Consider the following 19,321-nt stretch of genomic DNA (forward strand, 5'->3'; position numbering starts at 1 on the left):
ATTGCCTGCACCTCTCCCTCATGTATCAAAAACCATTCCTGCTAGCAGCAGAATTTAAATCTGTAGATTTTCTGTTCAGCAAAACAAAATCAATTGGAACATTACCTGCCCACAATTTACCATTCGATTTTAAAAAAATTGAATATAATTCCTCTTTGAAGATATACAAGGACAACAACCATGTCCCTTCCAATTACAATGTTGTTAAAGTGAGATAGCAATGCAACACAATTAGTATTGGACAACTTGTGAACTATACTTCGTACAACAGCTATAAGAAAGATGCATCCATGAAATTGCAACATGTCATACGCAGCATCCTCAATACTCTGTTTCCAAAATGCCATCTATAAGACCAAACTCCATCGCCTGCACAAGGGAGGAATATAAACAAAGGACTCAATCTCGCTGATACGCCAGAGAAAGGCTTATGGATCGGGTAATGGGAAACATTAAAGAAAAAATAGACCAACAAAAGCAGCATAATTAACACACACACACACACACACACAAGATCCGTCTCTGCAAAAATAGATTGGGTAATGGGAAACATTAAAGAAAAGGCTTATGAATATTCCACCTCTGAAATCATGAGTAATGACCTACAAAATCCAATGTGAGTTCAGACCAAAATTTGCTGATATCAGTGTATTCTGTGAAGATCATGCAAATGGATAGCAAGATCCCACTCATTAAGCACTTTCTTCAGCCAATCTGGTGCGAGGAAAGGATGAAGCAACTTCTTAACAGACAGACGAGAAATATAAAATTTTGTAAAATATTTTTACTAAATTCCAGGATCGGGGGTGATGAACAAACACTGCAAGTAAATGTTGTAAATAACTTAAAATGGCTCTTTATATGCAAAGGTTTGCACTGAACTTTGTTTGCACTGAACTTTGTTTGCTTTTCAAGCAAAAGTTTATACTTTGCAAGCAATGAGTTAACTGCTATTCTTTTAGTATGCAAAAATATTTTATTTATTAAGAGGGGCTTTTTTTCAAGTAAAAAGGAACATTTATGAAGCCCACATATCCTACAGTATATTTGCTTGACGTTACCTCTGTAACAGATAGGAAACGGTCCCTCTCTGTGTATTGCTGTACTTTTTCAAGTGGTTGACCAGTGAATGCAGCATACATTTTGTCAATTTTCTGCAATACATCCACAAGGAAGAAAGTTTTGTTCAGAACTAGTCTCAGTAATACCACACTGTAAAGCAGTAAATTCATAAGACCATATACAAATACTTATATATCATATCAAATGCATGTCTATCCCCCAACACTAATACCCATTTGAAATCGATAAGAATTTGACGATTCTTGTTTAATTGCTTTACTGAGTCCATCAGTACAGAAGTTCATTGTAAATACTATGTAATGAGCTGATGACTGTTATAGTTATTCTTGCTTAAAACGAGGAATAGAGAGTGATACTGACATGGCGAGACTGAACTGCTTCATTCACTTGACGCCTGACGTCCTCAACGTGACCCTACAAGATACATGGAAAGATCAAGCTCTAATATGCAACATATTAAATCAGAACCACCTGTATAATGTGCTGCATAAACACCGTATAAAATGAGAATTAAACACATACCCCACATCCACTCTGTGGTTGATGGATCATAACACGTGAATTTGGCATTGCATAACGCATTCCCTTTTCTCCACCAGCAAGGAGAAGTGCACCTTGACTTGCAGCTACACCAAAACAAACTGTCCCAACTTTTGGCTTTATCTGAAAGTGAAAATACTGTTGTCAACAGAAGCTTTCCGGAATTCTTTTACTGATATGAACCCCCAGGAACCAGCAAAAGGATTCTGAACCAACTAGTACCCTATCTCTCTTTCACACTGTGCATAAAACCAAATATACCCGCACCCTTGCCCCCAACAACTGCAAAATAATCTTGGACAGCTTACCCAAGACATGCAGTCGTAAATCGCTAACACGGAATATGTGCTTCCACCAGGGCAGTTTATATACATCTGAAAAAATGGGAGAGATACCCATCAGACACAGAAATTCTCAGCCCAGAATCTTGATACAAAGATTGATATGAAAAGGGAAGAGCATGTGAGCTATTAAAAAGAATACCAGTATGTCAGAGTTTTCGTCAATAGTTGCCAAAGTTACTAGCTGAGATATAACACGTTGAGCCACCTGAGAATTCACTGGTTGCCCAATAAATATGATCCGGTTCCTGAATAAAACGCTAGAAAGGTCCAAAGGTCCCCCTGGTGTCATTACAGCAGGCATTACAGGTGGATTACCCTTTCTGGCTTCTATAGGCCCATTGCTGGCACAAAGTAGAAGATTATGAGGAAAGAATGTAACTATCAAGGCAATAGTCAATCAAAAAATACAGCAATAAATAAACTAAGGTTATTCCATCAGTTATTGTCCAATCATATATAGATCTTTGTTCTTTAGAAACTAACAGTGATAAAAGAGACCTAACTCCTTTCCTTCTGCTGCTATTGAGTGTAACTCTACATTTCTTACGGAGGAACCCATATGGTTGAAGATTAGATCATTTCAATGGTACATCCTATGTCATATGATATTGCCAATGAGATATTAAGACCATAACACCACGCCCCCCCCCCCCTTTCTCTATTCCCCTATCCAGGAAACTATATCAAATACTAGTAATTACAATAACACGATATGCAAATGTGATATACTAGTACAATAACACATTGTTTGGCAGATAAATTAAAGTCTACAAATCTTTCTTTCTGAATTCTAGCAGAGTTCTTTGTTTCCAGATAAAAGTAATATTGATTCAAATTGACTAAACTATCTTTACTAGAATAGCAACATACCTTAAAGTTGAATTGTACTGACCAGACTGATCGAGCTTCAAAGGCAGACCAATGCTTTTACTAGATAATCCTGCAATTGTAGTGACATAGCAGCTTAAACGTACAAAGTCAAGCTCAACTTAGAGAGGAATACAACACATCACCAGCAACTTCACCTACATTTCTAATTTAAAGGCAATAGGCCACTCCGGTCATGCCAGGGGAAAAAAAAGGGCAATACAAATAGACCACTTAGTCGCTTACAAACACGTTTGTCAAGTAGAAATAAATGGTTAGAAAAATTAAGGTTCATTCCCATGGTAATACCACGTCACCCTAGGTTAGCTCTTCTCTCTCTCTCTCTCTCTCTCTTTTTTTTTTTTTTTTTTTTTTTTTTTAAATATTAGTTTTCATTACCATCCATTAGCATCTATGGTGGTATTAGTTGGTGGACATTTTTACAGATTAACACAAGTTTGAGGATGAGATTGCATTATTAAAGACATTAGGATGCTACTTTTCTTGCCAAATTACAATTGAATCTATTCTCATTACCGCTATCTATAATTGGCTACCAACAGAGCTGTTAGGGGTTCACTTATTCTATTGCTGATAGATAAGTCTATCTTTCCTAACATCGTTTAGCTTAGTTCCACCCAAACAATCATTCCAATTACCTTATAAAAACCTCGTTCGTAATTTAGTGATCACAAACAATGATACTCACTCCCTTTCAAATATCTCTAACCCTAATGCCAATACATTTCCATTTCTAAATTCCCTCTCTTAATAAATTGAGCAATCCCACAAATCAATCATGATATTCCAATTCAGATTTCCATTCTATTTCGCGATAAAAAAATTAATGCCTAAATAAACAAATAATCACCAACTAAAATCTGAAAAAAAAAAAAAAAAAAAAAAAAGCAGTCATCCAATTCATACCCACAACAATACTAACAGTTCACCCTTTTTTAATCAATTGGGAAAAGTGTAACGCAAGCAAATTTCACACTAATAAGTCTAATTATAAGTTTCAGTAACAAATCAAAATTCCTCAAACATTTCAAATTTCAGAAAAAAATTTAATTGAAAAGATAAATTTGTAGATAGTAAGAAATCAAATTACCAGAAATAGATGAATAATCACTGGGGTAATTGGATAGTAAAGAAACAATCGATTTACTTGAGCTTCTGCAATTGTAAATCATTGAATTAGAAACTACATCAAAAAAAAATTTAAAAAAAATGCAAGAAAATTAAATTGGGTGAAATTAAAGAACCTTTGGGAGAGAAATGGAAATGGGGAGGTTTTAGTTTTCTGAGAAGCAATTGAAGAACAAGTAAAATAGGTAGAAATTGAAGCTGCCGCCATTTTTGTGATTTCTGGGAACTTGGAAGAGTGAGTGAGTAGAAGAGAGAGAAAGAAGGTGTTGGTGAAGAAGACGACTCTACTATACAGATGTTCTCGATGAATGGTAAGTAATGGTGATGTTTTTGGGTTTTGGAAGGCCTAACTCTTATGGATTGGGGTGGGTAAAGAATTGGGCATGGGCTGAGCCATTGTATTAGCCAATATGAGTGGTAGTTGTGGTACGTCGATGGGCATGGGTCGTGTATGGATATCATATTTAAAAATTAATTACGACTTTCATTAAAGGTTTTTCGTTAGGAACCTTTTATTGAAAACGAGTGATGATGTCAAGGGTTGTGTTTAGGTACAGATCGTCATGTACATAGACTACCAGCATAGCTCGTGGATGTGAGCCACTTGACCCAAGCCTAACTTTCGCTATGTTTGGATTTGAGTCAATTTTATGTTGCACATAAATCAACTCAAATAGTTCAATACTTCGTAAGAGTTAAAGTTGTAGAACTATCAAGTATAATCAGAGTGTTTTAAATTAAGTATTGAACATCGAGCCATATTCATTGTGGTAATTGGTTGGGTTTGAATCTTTCCCACCAAATTCTTGTATGATTTAATTTTTATCGGTAAGTCGTGCCAAAAATTGTCAATTTTACGCTTAATATCCAAGAAAAAGGATTTCTAATCTAATTCGATGTTTATTGTTTTATGTTAGAACATTGAAATATACTCCCTCTATCCCTTATTTTTTTTGCCCCATTTGACTTTTCACGGTCTCTAAGACATGTCTTCAATCATATATACTACCTCCGTTACAGGTTATGTGCAACGATTTGACATATAGCAGAGAGGGAAAATGTCTAATCGTTGCACATAACCTGTAACGGAGGTAGTATCTCCATTTTTATACGCGTAAAAGTTACAAAAACATGATATTAATAAAATATACAATGAGACGAGTCTAACAAGATCTCACTAGAATATATTATAACTTATAGGATAACGAGAATTCATGGTCAAGGTTTTATTAATTTGACCCATATATTTGCAATGGGGCAAAAAATAAGGGACGGAGGGAGTACATGATTATGCAAGGAGCAAGAATACAATCAGACACATTGAAATTACACTGACCAAGAAAAACATAGCTCCTTTAGTATAATTGAGCCTATTGAAATGGAGCTTCTTGTACAAATTTAGTGATAACACTCAACAAATTTACATTTTGACAGATTCATTTAATGGATAGGAGATTAAATCCTCATAATAGGCCTAAGCCCATACAATCATGAAGTACACACACAAACTTCAAGTGTTACTAACACAAGATTTACAAGCACCAAATTCAGCCCACATTACTCAAACACATAGATGCTCTTAATTTCACACACTACACTACACTAAGTAGCAGAGCTATGGGATGAAACCCATACTAGATTATCTTGAGGGAACACATGGCACACAGGGGCAGCCCCAGGCTCGATCCCGAGCACGCGAAACGAGACATGATGTGGGTCCCACTGAGAAGTATCCATGTGGCAGATTGCAACAGCTTCAATTCTCTGCCTATCCTCTTGACCCTCAAGTGAGATCACAAACAACCTATTATCATTCACTTGCCCATGACAATAGTACACTGCATAAGGGTAAGGCACAGGGTGACACCCTACCATTTTATTCGCAACAATTTCCTTAGGATCTTCCAAAACTGTATAATTTTGCAAAATTGGGATCAAATTTTTGGTCTTTTTAGTTGTCAAAACCTCGAATTTTTCACCTAATCCGAAGATTAGGCTTAAATTATCAAGCATAGACTCTAAAGAGGTAGCACAAAATTTGGTCTCACCTTCTAAAGGAGGGGTTTCACAATGCATAAGGGTGTGTTTTATGGCCTTAGCTTGAGGTGATTCTTGAGCAAATGAGAAAAATTCGCGTATTTTCGGAATTTGTGTTGATGAAAAAGGGATTAAATTTGATTCTTGTTTAGATATTATGTGAGGAGTAAAAGATGAGTTTTTTATGGGAAAATATAATGGGATTTTTTTACCAAGTTTTAGGTCTTCAATGTGAAAGAATATGTTCCATGATATTTCCATGTGATCCATGTTAGATGATGATGATGATGTACGGACATGCATATGTTGATCATCATCATGAACATGGTTTGCTATTTTTCTACCAAAATTTCCTTGGATAATGCTCTGCAAAATATTCAATAATTATCATAATATTAGAAGGAAATACATTTTAAAAAAAATTAAAATAAAGTTTGAGGATGAAAAATATAAAAATTAAGAATAAAACACCCACACATCAAGAATTCAAGATGCCATAATTTTTGTCTCAAAAAAAAAAATGGCATAATATTATGAAATTTTTGTGATAACCACATAATATCATAAATTAATGGAGTGTTTGGCATAGAATAATATAAATTATGTGTCTCAATTTAATTTAAGAATTTTGAAAACTAAATAACGCTAAAAAATGAAGAAAAAGAAAGATTACTTGTATAAGAAAAAATGAGAAGCTAGAAAATATGAAGTAAATATTACCAGCAAAAGGAGGAGGAAGAGGAAGTTGCAAGGTTGTAAAAGACTGCCCATGTCTTAGTGTGTGTTCTGTTCAAAGAAACCACCTTTGTTTAATTTGCTTCTTTAATTACTTCTATGGTGATGATGGAGTTTTGTGCCTTGGGAAGAAGAAAGGTGCATCGCATCTCCACTTTTTTCTTTATTATTTTAAATGTTCGGATTTTATAAAGATTAGGACGGGTAACATTGTAGACGGATTTTGAGCCAATGTGAAACTATTTGGACAATTGACTACCTTGACATTTAAAAGTATACTTTATATAATGAGTATAAACTTTCTTTTGACTTTATTTCATATTAGATCGAAGATTTAATTCATAACAAAGTATTAAATCATCAATTTTGGACTGTGCATCCTATAGTTATCCCTTGTTTAAATAAATAAATTGTAGAAAAATACTACTAGTAAGAGAATATTTCTAATTAATCATAACGAATTGTTTATTAGAAGGTGTAGAAAATTGTCCTCTAACGACTTTTGAGTTTTGACGACTATTATATACTAGTACAATATAACCCAATTTTTTTAATTACAGCAAAATATCTACACTTCTATCTCTTGAAGTCATCGTATGTAGTCGTGTAGTTGACTAACAAAGCAAAAATATAAAATTTGCTATCGGTAGATTACAAAGGTCTAAACTAATTTGATTTGATTTGATTATTTGTTTTTATATATGTATTGGTATCTTCTTCCTTGAGTAGTTCCTTCAATCTAAATTAATAGATGCAAGTTGACCTTTTTGTTTAATGGTGTTAAAAATTAAAACTGATTCTACTTACAAGGCCTAATTTCAAGATCCGAGTTAAATTTTGACTTGAATGGATACAATGAATTAACATGAGGTTCTGCTCATAAATGAACTAGACCCAATGACCGGAATGACATTTCTATTTTTGGCATTATTTACAAAAATAAGAAAAGGCATAATCATGTGAAATCTTAACTTGTTGTATTTCTTTTAATGAGTATATTTCTTTAGTATATTACTCTTTTTTTTTTTATTTATTAACGACTACAAATATTTATAATTGAATGCATTCACACACACACAGAGAATAGCTTAATGTCGAGTTAAGATTATTGAAGAGAATAGCTTAATGTCACAAGCAAATTAAACACATATATTATGATGCAACTTACTTTAATACATATAGTATGCCTGGTTCTTCTATACATACCGTGTGTACATTAGTACATATATAATTTACAAATTCTTATATGTAGCTGGCCACACCACACTATGTAGCTAGCCATCATGATGATTACTGTGACAACTGACAAGTTTGATCATAGGTTAACAACTCAGATTTAAAATCGAGACTTACGTTGCAATCCACTTTAATTTTACCCTCCATTTCATCACCCAATTCAGGCAAGCCCTTAGAATGATGCACCACTAAAAATTTTTGTTTGTCCATTGTAAGTGAACCTCTCTATCTTTGATTTTAATATGTCCAGATTAATTGAACCAAAACAAATGCTACTTGACTAATTTGCCAAACTTTATCAACGTAGCTAATTGATAACTTTCTTGGACCAAATAATAATTGTACCTCTTCTCTACAATATTCCTTCCATAATAAGATTTGGCTACTTTTTTCCCTTTGATCTATTTCTTAACGAGGGGACCATAAATAATGGAAAAATTATTGAAAACTTTATATTTTTTTGGATAAAAAACAATGAGAACATAAGAAAGATTAATTAATCCTAATTAATAATTTCCCTAATTTGTTAATGAATTTTGGCCGAATCTTTGGCTTTAAAAAGGTGTTGGATGTTGACGCTACAAAGTGCAAAATGAAGTTGTTGTTTCATCATTCCCTCTCAATCTGAATCATTGAGGGGTAATTAGGTGGCAATGTGGCATACTTACATCATTATGAGTTCATGCTTAGACATTACGAGTATAATTTGAGTGTTCATTTTTTTATTTTTTATTTTTTTCTTTTCATCTTAACAAAATAAGAATTAATTAATTGCGAATTTTGAATTTTTATACAAGTGATCCATCAATGTTACTTGGACATGTGTCCATCTCCTAACATATATTTCGTATACATATTATTGTATAAACTATATAACAAATCAAATAAGATATTATGGTCAAACTGAAATGATATATGTGTATTAGGATATGTGACAGTTGTATAAAATAGAAGATTTTACTTCTAACGTAAATATATATGGTGTGGTCGATTTATCTTAATTTAGTTAGTGATTTTTGGGGTACACTACTACAATTGGCCTTTCATATATGTTATAAGCTTCTACACTATTTGTCAAACAAACCAAAAAAAAAAAAATAGAAAATTAAAGCAATTGGATATGCATGATACCACTAGTACATGCATTAAGCTTCGACACTGTTGATGATGCATTTAAATGTCTTATTAGCTAAGCATAGTTGGGAAATTTCTAGATAAAGGTGATGAATCATATCACGGAGAGGTACAATCGAATCTTAATTTATCATCATCACAACAATAACAACATTTCACTATAAAGATTTATTTTTCAGAAAATATTGAATTGAGTGGAGTCAGCAAATCTAAGAATTATTTGGCCCATAAAATGAAAGTCAACATATTTGATGCCATGCTTGTCTCTATTGCCCCTTTACCTATATTATCTTTTATGTTTTCTCAATACTTTGTATATTCCCTTTTCTTTTTCACATCTCTTTCTTATATAGTTTAGCATTTTTATAGGGTTACAGTGAAAATTTTGCTCTTCCTATGGGCGTGTGTATATCACACGATTTGGGTCATTATCATACTCACCAATTAGGGTGAGTGATGAAACACGCCAACCATAGGGTTAGCATTTTTATTGTGTTGCACTTTTATAGGGTTATAGTGAAATTTTGCGTCCTTCTATTAGGGTGAGTGATGATACACGCCAACTGTAGGTGTCTAAAAACTTGGGAAAAGCCTCAGACTTGCTCTTATTGATGGTTAGGGTATAGCTGTTTTATTTGGTTGATTGTAATAAAATTTTATACAAAATCAATTAAAAATCAAATAAAGAAGATCATTTATGTATGAGTAAATTTTTTTCCACATTTTGTCATGCATAATAACTTTAGTAGATAAACCTAATTATGTAGCACGATAAATTGGGTTTGAACAATAAATCAATCTACCATTAACAAGTGCAGATTTTTTTTTTTTTAATAAAATTAAATATAGTTATATGAATTTAATTAATTTGTGATGTGGTTTCAAAAATAAAAAATAAAAAATTAATTTGTGATGTATCCCAAAGTCTAATGACACATAATTTCAAGCTTTCAATTCTTTACCCATGATTTTCGTAACAGAGATATTGTACCCGTTGTTTAATTTAAGCGTGGAATATTTTGCCTCCAAATAACCATTTACTTTTGTAAACAATTCTTGAGTTTTAATCATGACAAAATGAATAGCACATGACAATTAACATATTTCATATTATATTAACTTGATTGGTGTTAGTTTTAGCTTGATAAACCAAATACGTAAACAACTTTTGACCTTACCTTAAATATGATGGCTGATATGTAATCTCTTTTGTCCTAATATCGCAACTACAATACACTGACAATAACGTTATAATTATAAGTTGTACATATTAATGAGGTCTTAAGGCAAAGACCGAAAACATATATACAATAGATCACAGTAGATTTTAATCGTATATGTAACTCAATTGGACAATAAAAAATTGCATTTATACCACATAATTACATTATAATGCTTATTGACTTAATAAAAATGTCTACATCACTAAAAAGTGGTCAATTTAACTTGATTGTGACCATAATAATTCTACTTAATTATCCTATTTGGAGGAGGACAAATAGACGAATTAAGCCGTTATTTGTACCTAATCACTATAATTTCTGGACTATTTTTTAATCCGATCCGTATAATTGTTTTATATCCCATGAAATTGGAGCCATTTATACTGAGTGTTACTATTTTATTGCATTATCAGCAATATTCGTTTCTTTTATTAAACCAGAACCGTATCAATATTGAAGCATAATAATACTGTATATAGTAATTGTCTCTATTTTATACTCAACCGGTGTATTATATGGCGACACATGGACAGTTTGCGCATCATTATGTGCCATTTATGAGGTAAATTATTAAACTATGTACTATTATTATATATGTACGTCTTGAAAAAAAAAAAAAAAAACAATATATGTACCTTTAAGTTTATTGTAGTCTGTTGGTAGGTTGGCATAAAAGAGCTTTAAAAAATTAAATCGACATGTTTTATATGGCATAATAATGCAAGTTTCGGAATGCATATAATGTTTAATTAATAATGTAAGTTTATTGTATATGTGATTGATTATGGATAAATGTTGAAGGGGGACACATCATTAAGTGAAGGACAATTAGGTTTGTTTATTTGGTTCAAAAACTAATCATAATCTTAGTTAGTTGTTAGGTTGATTTGCACTCACTACAAAGTATATGGATTTCGTCTTTGTATGATTGCATACAATAGTGGTTTATGAACTGTCAGTTTGTCACCCTACAAAACATTTTAATATGAGTGCTTGTACTCCTTATCTTTTAATTAAAGGAAAGGGTAGTTTTCGATTAAGAAAATTAGTTTGTAATTATATTCCATGATGGTTAGGTACTTAGGTTACATGTTTAATGCTATGTTCTTTTGATCTTATTTTTTTATAGTTTTATTTAAATTCAGTTCAATTTTAATTTAGTGCAATTAAATTTAAATTTCAATTTCAATTTAATTGTATCACATCCAATTAATTTAGTTAACTCCATTTATATTACATATGTTTTTGGTGTTTAGATGAGAGCCACAATGCAGGGGTGAGAATCGATCTCAGATATCCTGAAATCGGGAGAGAAACTCTCACCACTTAAGTTATCCCTCACTCTCATACAATTACATATGTAGTAGCACAGGTAAAGTAAGCAAAGATAATTATAATATCTCAACTCAATCTCGAGTTGACGAGTTGTAGTTATATGTGACATGTATCGAGTAACCGAAACTCCGAAAGGGTGAGGTTGGGATGCTGGGTGCCAATGGTTGGTTCCAATGTGGCAATGTGACATATAACTATTCAAGTAATTCAATGTGAACAAACGACCGTGGCATCCTCCTTCTCATTATTCTAAATTTCTAACCTTACCTTATTAAAGTTATTCTGTAGAAATAATATCCGGTATAAAATTAGATATTTTCTTGCCAACAGATAATTATAGTATACAAATCTATAATTTGATGCCTTTCCCATTTTAGAAAAAGGTAAAGTCTCCTATCTTTGTTTGTTTATAACCTGGAGTAAAGCATGCATGTGATGTAGAAAAGAAGTCAATGTTTGCGGTGCTACGCTGCTACTAGTTGACTTTTTTATACCCAAAAAAAAAAAAAAAAAAAAAAACTAGAGATATTAATAAATAAATAAATAAAATTAATCCTTAAAATACTATAGTGACTTTCTTGGTTAAAATATATATATATATATATATATATATATATATATATATATATATAAATAGGATCATATGAGACCACCCCCCTTATGTGAGAACCCTATTTTTATGTGAGGACATATTACAACCGTTGGATCAACTACATCCAAGGGTCATAATACAACCCGGTAAAACAAACAAAACTAAACAAATTTATTTCAAAATTTATTTCCTACGTTTTTTTCTCTCTCCTCCTTCTTCTTTTTCGCTCATTTTTCTCTCTCCTCCTTCAATTCTACGGTGTTCATACTCTGCTGCTCTCTGATTTTTCATCAAAACTTCTTCAATCTTCATCAATTTTCGTTAATGTAAGTCTATTGTTTATACATTTGCTGTTTTTCGATTAATTTTAGGTTACATTCATTGTTTTATTTTCGTTTTGATGTTCGTTTGATTTTTTCTGATTTTAGCTCATTAATTTAACATGCAATGTGTCGATTATGTTTTATTTTGTTATTTTTTGTTGATTTTAGCTTTATTTTCGTTTTCTTGAGTGATTATCCAGTAAATTTTAGTTTTATTTTGCCTGAATTTTGGTTTTACTAAGTGTTCTTGTTTTGGTTTTGTATTTGCGATATTATGTTGTTTTGTTGCGATTTTTGTTTGATTTTGTTGCGATTTTTGATTGATTTTCATTTTGCTTTTCGTTTCTCATCTCTGATTTTAGGTTAATTTTCGTTTACTTTGTTCTGATTTTTGATTGATTTTGTTGCGATTTTTTTGATTGATTTTCGTTTTATGTAATTTCTCAAAAATTTGTAAAATGCTGTTTGTCTAGTATCGGAAACAACAATTTGTAAAATTGATAAATAAATGGTGATAGTACAGTAAGATGCTATCAAAACCAAAAAAATCTATTTATTTCTAATAGAAACATAGCAGTAAAGCGCTAATCCTGAAGGTGTAACTGCATTCTGATGTAGCCCATATTGTTTTGATAATTCTCTAGTATTGTATAAAAGTAATAGCTCCTCTGCTTCTTGTCCAACATTAACTCAAGGCTGGAAATTAGGTAATGTTATCTTTCGATATTCTTTTTGTGATCTACATTGTTAAACTGTCTGGGTTTTGGATGATATTTGAAAAGGTCTGGAGGAAGGCAGCTAAGTCAGCCCCGTAGATGATTGCTCAAAAATTTTGATTGTCACTTAAAGAGCATCTATGTTTGATTGCTCATTTGACAAATGAGCATCTATGTTTTTGCTCATTTGATAAATGAGTATCTCTGATTTTGCTCATTTGTATAAAATTACCAACTAATTATTTACTTTTTTTTTTAATTGTTTTTGCTCATTTGGGAGTGTTGAATGTGTTATATTATCTAACCAGTAAAGTCGATGGTTCCGAGTCTTTTGTAAGGTCCTCCATGATGTGTAATTGCACCTTTGTGTCATGTAGTCTACCTAACTTGCTGAATTTTGTTTAATCTCCTGACCTTACTGAGCTTTTCTAGAGCGCTCTATCACTATTCACTAGTTGTTACACTACCTTTCCATCATATTCCTTTCGGGAAAGGACTTCTGGGGAAATATAGGCCAGTGTTCCTACCGTCGATTTTGGTTGAGAATGTAGCACTGCAGACTATTATAATTAACAAAGATTAGTCATGATTCTGTTAAGGCTGTTGTGTCTGTCTGCGAGGCTGTTGGTGTCTGTCAGTGTGGCAGGTTCTGTGCAGCTCTTGTCCTTGCAGTCTGTTTCGTTTTTCTTCAGATCTGAGGTTCTGGTTTTGTGTTTGTTGGGTGTCCTCTCTGTTGTAGTCTGTTGTTCTGCTTCAGTCAGTCTGGTCCTGAAGGCTGTTGTGCTGATCCTTGGTGTGTTTGGATGCTGGCTTGGTTAGCTGAGTTCAGGTGTTGCAGGCTGCTGTTTGCTCATGCTGGAGTTAGTTGCTGTTTCTGTTTTGTGTCTTGTTCAGGCTGTTTTAGTGCATGTTTTTCAGCTAGTTTGTGTTGTTTGTTTCTGTTTTTTTGTGTTGGCCTTTGTCCTAGTCCTTGCTTGTAGCTCCGTTCAATGAAGATGCCTTCTTGCATGAGGGTAGGTAGGTGTTTTTCCCTCTCGCCGTGTTGGGCACCCTTCCTAGAAGGTGGTCGGGGACGGGTTTGGGAAGTAGGTGGTGGTTGTGTGCCTTCAGGCTGAACTGGTTTCTGACATTTGATGTTCTTGGCTGAAGCAGTTCATTGTATTTGGATTCAGAGGAATAATGTCCTGTTTAAAGGCTCGTGTGAACCTGCTGAGACTATTTTCAGGAGACTGGTGTACAGAGTTGCTTGCAGAAGCTCTGAGATTGACAGAAGGAAGCTTATTTGGTCTTAGGGCAGATTGGTTTTCTTTTTAGTTTCATGGTTGTTTTATTGTATTTGCCTTGCTGTGTTGGCTAGTGTGGGCTGTTTGCTTGCTTATCTTGTTCAGGCTTGTTTTCTAAGTTCTGTTAGGCTGTTTGAGCCTGGTCCTTGCTTCTGGTACCCTTCCTAGAAGGTGAACAGTAGCTAGGATCCAGGTTTATTCTTGTTTCAGGTTAGCACCCTTCCTAGAAGGTGGTTAACCTTGAGCCTTTAACTGGTTTTTGTGGTTGTTTGGCCTTGTGGTCTTTGTAGTTTGGATGGGCTGTTTGCTCTTTTTTTTTTGTACTGTGTACTTTTCTTCTTGGTAATAAATTTTCTATTTACCAATAAAAAAAGCTTAATTCATTTGAAATTAAGCTTTAATAACAGAACAAAAATCTAATATCAAAGAATAAATATAATGAAATGTACTCCATAATTACGCATTCTCTCCTGTTTGTTTTGTCATTTATAGTATTGCAGTAAATGGAATTTACTCATTTAAGTCTATGTTTTTGCTCATTTGACAAATGAGTATCTATGTTTTTGCTCATTTGTATAAAATTACCAACTAATTATTTACTTTTTTTTTAATTGTTTTGTATGAGCAGGGAGTCTATTGAAAAGGAGCCTGCTGCCGATGTTGGTTCATCAGGTGCTACTGCTGATGTTGTTTCAGCAAGGCCTGCTGCTAATGTTGGTTCAGCAGGGCCTGGTGTTGGTTCATCAGAGGTATTAGTTGGTACTAAGGTTAAAGGTAAAAAGGTTGAAAAAGGATTAAAAGAAAAACAAAAGATTAAGCTGGAGGAGACGAAATCCAGCAACGAAGGGGAAGATTTGAAGTCTCATGTTTATGGGACATTACATAGTCGGATGTCCCCTTCATCCATAGTTCAAGTTATTGAAAAATGTTCAGAAAATCAGTTGAAAGCTATTAGAGCAATAGGATTCGGGTTTATGGAGTTCCTGAAGGTGACCCAACTGCCTTTGCAGCTGGGTTTATGGTTGGTGCATCACTTTGATGCTAACACATGCTCTTTAAACATTCCAGATTCTGAACCTTTTTTGTATTACTGAAGAGCATGTGCATCAAGTACTTGGGCTGCCAATGGGTGGCATAGAAATTGACAAAAATATTTTTTCCAGAGATAAGAAAGTGATTCAGCAATGGAAGAAGCAATTCAAAAGCAACTCACTCTCTATCAAAATAGGGGAGCTGAAAGAGTTTCTGAAAGAGCATAACTCAGCAAAGAAATGTTTTCTTATTTTTTAAATAAGTAACTAATTATTTGCTCATTTAAAAAATGAGGAAACTAATGCTTACTCATTTCACAAATGAGCAAAGAAATGGTTGTTGATTTAATGTATTATTAAAAGGAATGTTTACTCATTTGACAAATGAGTATTAACTATTTGCTCATTTGACAAATGAGTATTAACTATTTGCTCATTTGCCAAATGACCAAATAAATAATGCTAAATCTTATATTTATATAAAAATATTAACTTTTATATTTGTATAAAAGTATCATTATACAAATATCAGCAAATATCTAGTTAATTTAGCCTCTATGATTTTGAAGATTAGGGTATGTTCTCTTTATTGAATTCATTGTATAATATCTTGGATTGGACTATTTCTGTTACCAAGGACATTACAATAGCTTTGGTATAATTACATATGTGTGTATGATAGATAAACAGAGCTTGCAAAATATTTGCTCATTTCAACAAAATTTAAAACACAAAATGCTAAATCATATATTTATATAAAAATATTAACTTTTATATTTGTATAAAAGTACCATTATACTTTGTTTGGACAATTTCTAATATCATGATGACTCAATTCACCACAACCTCTACATAATCTCTTCTTTTCTGATTTTGTTCTACAGCCTTTTCTTTTTCTCCCTTTAGCCTTTTTGCACTTCTACCTCTTGTTTCAACATTTGGCACATCAATCTCAGCCCCTTTCTCTTTTGAAGTCTCTACATTTGATACATGAATTCCAGTCCCTTTATTCTTTGAAATTTTTGGAGGTTTGACAATTATTTCAGTTGGCACACTAGCTCCAATCAATAGCTCAATGTCTTGTCCTTTGTTGTTTGCACTTCCTGTTGTTTCATTATTCCTTGCAATCCTCTTAGCCTCCAAATCCTTTCTTATTCCTTGAAGATTTATCACAAGATCTTGAATATCTTCATCATTGCCTTCTGCCAAACTTACACAAGTGTGTATCTCTGACCATAAATCATTTAACAATTTTTTCTTGTCAATTAAATTAGCACATTGCTCCAACAGGTTTCCACCCAAGTCAAAAATTGGTTTTTTCAGTGCCATAGTACTCCATCTGTGTAGCATATACTGCTCAGGAATGGTTTCAAACCTTTTTGCTTTCCAAACCCAAATCATATGTCTACATGGAATTCCTTGTCTATAAAACAACTTGCAAGAACATGTGGTGTCAAAGTTAGTTGGATTAAACACAACATCAAATGTTCTAATCCGATTTCCTTCACTTACTTTTGCAACTTCCAATCCATTTTCTTTCTTCAATTCATCAACACCACATGAAAAACAAGCAATTTCAACCTCATATTGAAATTCATAAAAGACAGAGTTAGTATATAAATGTGAGGCATGCTTTTCTATCCCTAGTGGTGTTTTGCACTCAGGATATTTGTGCTTTGAATCATTATCATTCTGACCTTGAGTGTGTCTCTGGGCATCAATTGCAGCTTCATATCTCAAGTAAAACTCAACAAGTGACACATGAGGATTGATAAAGGAGCAAAAAAAGTTGTTTTCGCTTTCGGATCTTGATGTTGTACGCATTATTCCTCCAAGGAACACATCTCTGAAATACGCCGGAATCCACTTGTTCCTTATCTTGTACATATAACCTAACCACTCATGTTCTTCCAAGTGGTACTCAACCATCACCTTGTTCCACCTTTCTTCAAACTCAGCAGGTTCAATTTCAAGATGCCAAACACAAGCACATAATTTTTTTAGGAAATCAGTTTCTTCTTGCATGATTGATTTCTCCACCTTATCTGGTAACTTTTTCATTATGTGCCACATACAGAAGCGATGTTCAGTCTTGTTAAACACACTTTTAACAGCAATTTTCATTGCTGGATCTTGATCTGTAATCATACAATTCGGTTCATTTCCACCCATTGCCTTGAGAAATGATCTGAACAACCACTCAAATGACACTATATCTTCCTTTGCTATGAAACCAGCAGCAAAAGTAATGCAGCTCTTATGATGGTCAACCCCTGTAAATGGAGTAAACACCATGTTGTACCTGTTTACACATACAGATTAAATTTTAAATGATCAAATAACTACACACACACATAAATACACAGACACACGTACTTAGACACAGACACACACACGCACACACACATATACACATACATACACGCACTCACAATCTGTGATAGAATCTGAATTCAGATTATGAAATCAGAATTGTCATCAGCTACTGAAATAATTCAATGCTCATTTGACAAATGGGCAAATAATTGATTGTTCATTTGTCAAATGAGCTTATAACTCAATGCTAATTTGTGAAATAAGCAAACAATTGTTTGCTTTTTTGTCAAATGAGCAAATAATTGAATGCACATTTCTGAAATGAGCAAATAAGTCAATGCTCATTTGTGAAATAAACAAACAGTTATACTAAGTTCATTTAAAACAAAGTTATTAATTTAAGCTATAGTTATAACATAAAAATGATTTGTGATTTTTATGAATTACCTATTGGTTTGGTATGTGGTATCAAAGGATACCATATCACCAAATAGAGCGTAACTCGTTTTACAAAGGGGATCAGCCCATAATGCTCTACAAAGGCAATAATCATCATCCATCTCAAAATCAAAGAAAAAAGCGCTCCACATTAACTTTTTGTTGGTTAAGTTATCCACGAACATTTGAGCATCACTTCCTTGAATGTATGCTTTCAAATCTCTATGAAATTTTTTGAAATCTTGCTTAGATGCACCGATGTTATCATATCCTCCAACAATTTCCTTCATCATTCGAAAAGTTGTAACAGGACCAATATTCACCTATTTAAAGAACAAAACAGTTTGTCAAATGAGCAAATAATTTAATGCTCATTTTTCAAATGAGCATACTACTTTTATTAGAACATACAGAGAATTCATGAAACATAAGAGGCTTTGAAAGTCGTACCTTAGAATTATTCACAATTATTTTTTTGTGCAATATGTTCATTTTTCTTCCTTCTTTTTGGAAGAGATTGCAACTAGGTGTATAAAGTGGATGAGTATGTCCCTCATGAAATTGTGACACTATGAATTTGTTATCATCACAATGCTTTATGGTAATATGTGCCTTGCACCCAACACGAGTAACGAGTCTCTTCCTTTTGATTGAAGTTTTTTCTTCATTGCTTTCTCCTTCGTTGTTATTTAAATCTTTTTCAACAGTAGGCTTTCTTTTCTCTTTGTATCCTTCTTTATTGCATAAGATATACTGTGATTTCAATTCTTTGCTTCTTCTTTGCTTTTTAGTTGTAGATTTTCTTGTGTTGAATCCAGCAGCAAATGCGTATCTTTTATAAAATTCAAGGCCCTCTTCAAGATTATTAAACTTCATCCCTATAGCTGGTTTCAACTCATTGGGGCATATTGGAAGCCATTCTTTTGTTCCTCCAAGAGT

General features: G+C 33.1%; 3 protein-coding genes across 4 annotated transcripts; all 3 read right to left on the reverse strand.

Annotated features, from left to right (window-relative positions):
- Positions 1–86: 86 nt before the first annotated feature.
- LOC110705063 (ATP-dependent Clp protease proteolytic subunit 6, chloroplastic-like) lies at positions 87–4,344 on the reverse strand. The gene is made up of 9 exons (XM_021882893.1): positions 4,100–4,344; positions 3,946–4,010; positions 2,838–2,907; positions 2,107–2,308; positions 1,932–1,997; positions 1,606–1,746; positions 1,444–1,497; positions 1,062–1,154; positions 87–369 (listed from the first exon to the last, which is right to left on the reverse strand). Exons 1-9 carry the CDS (start codon positions 4,189–4,191, stop codon positions 322–324), a joined length of 831 nt encoding a protein of 276 aa, XP_021738585.1. The 5' UTR covers positions 4,192–4,344; the 3' UTR covers positions 87–321.
- Positions 4,345–5,185: 841 nt separating this feature from the next.
- Positions 5,186–7,080, reverse strand: LOC110705065 (BURP domain protein USPL1-like). Of its 2 annotated transcripts, XM_021882896.1 has the most exons (3): positions 6,741–7,080; positions 6,032–6,386; positions 5,186–5,893 (listed from the first exon to the last, which is right to left on the reverse strand). In XM_021882896.1, the coding sequence occupies exons 1-3, from the start codon at positions 6,789–6,791 to the stop codon at positions 5,586–5,588; spliced, it is 714 nt and encodes a 237-aa protein (XP_021738588.1). In that variant the 5' UTR covers positions 6,792–7,080; the 3' UTR covers positions 5,186–5,585. The 2 variants fall into 2 exon arrangements, with proteins under 2 accessions (XP_021738588.1, XP_021738587.1); XM_021882895.1 differs by having other exon boundaries at positions 5,186–6,386; positions 6,741–7,079.
- A 9,379-nt stretch (positions 7,081–16,459) lies between these two features.
- Positions 16,460–19,321, reverse strand: LOC110704870 (protein FAR1-RELATED SEQUENCE 5-like). Its single transcript, XM_021882684.1, has 4 exons — positions 18,833–19,321; positions 18,392–18,705; positions 17,210–17,930; positions 16,460–17,167 (listed from the first exon to the last, which is right to left on the reverse strand). The coding sequence occupies exons 1-4, from the start codon at positions 19,256–19,258 to the stop codon at positions 16,460–16,462; spliced, it is 2,169 nt and encodes a 722-aa protein (XP_021738376.1). The 5' UTR covers positions 19,259–19,321.

Source organism: Chenopodium quinoa, unplaced genomic scaffold (assembly GCF_001683475.1).
Source record: "Chenopodium quinoa cultivar QQ74 unplaced genomic scaffold, ASM168347v1, whole genome shotgun sequence".
NCBI lineage: Eukaryota > Viridiplantae > Streptophyta > Magnoliopsida > Caryophyllales > Amaranthaceae > Chenopodium > Chenopodium quinoa.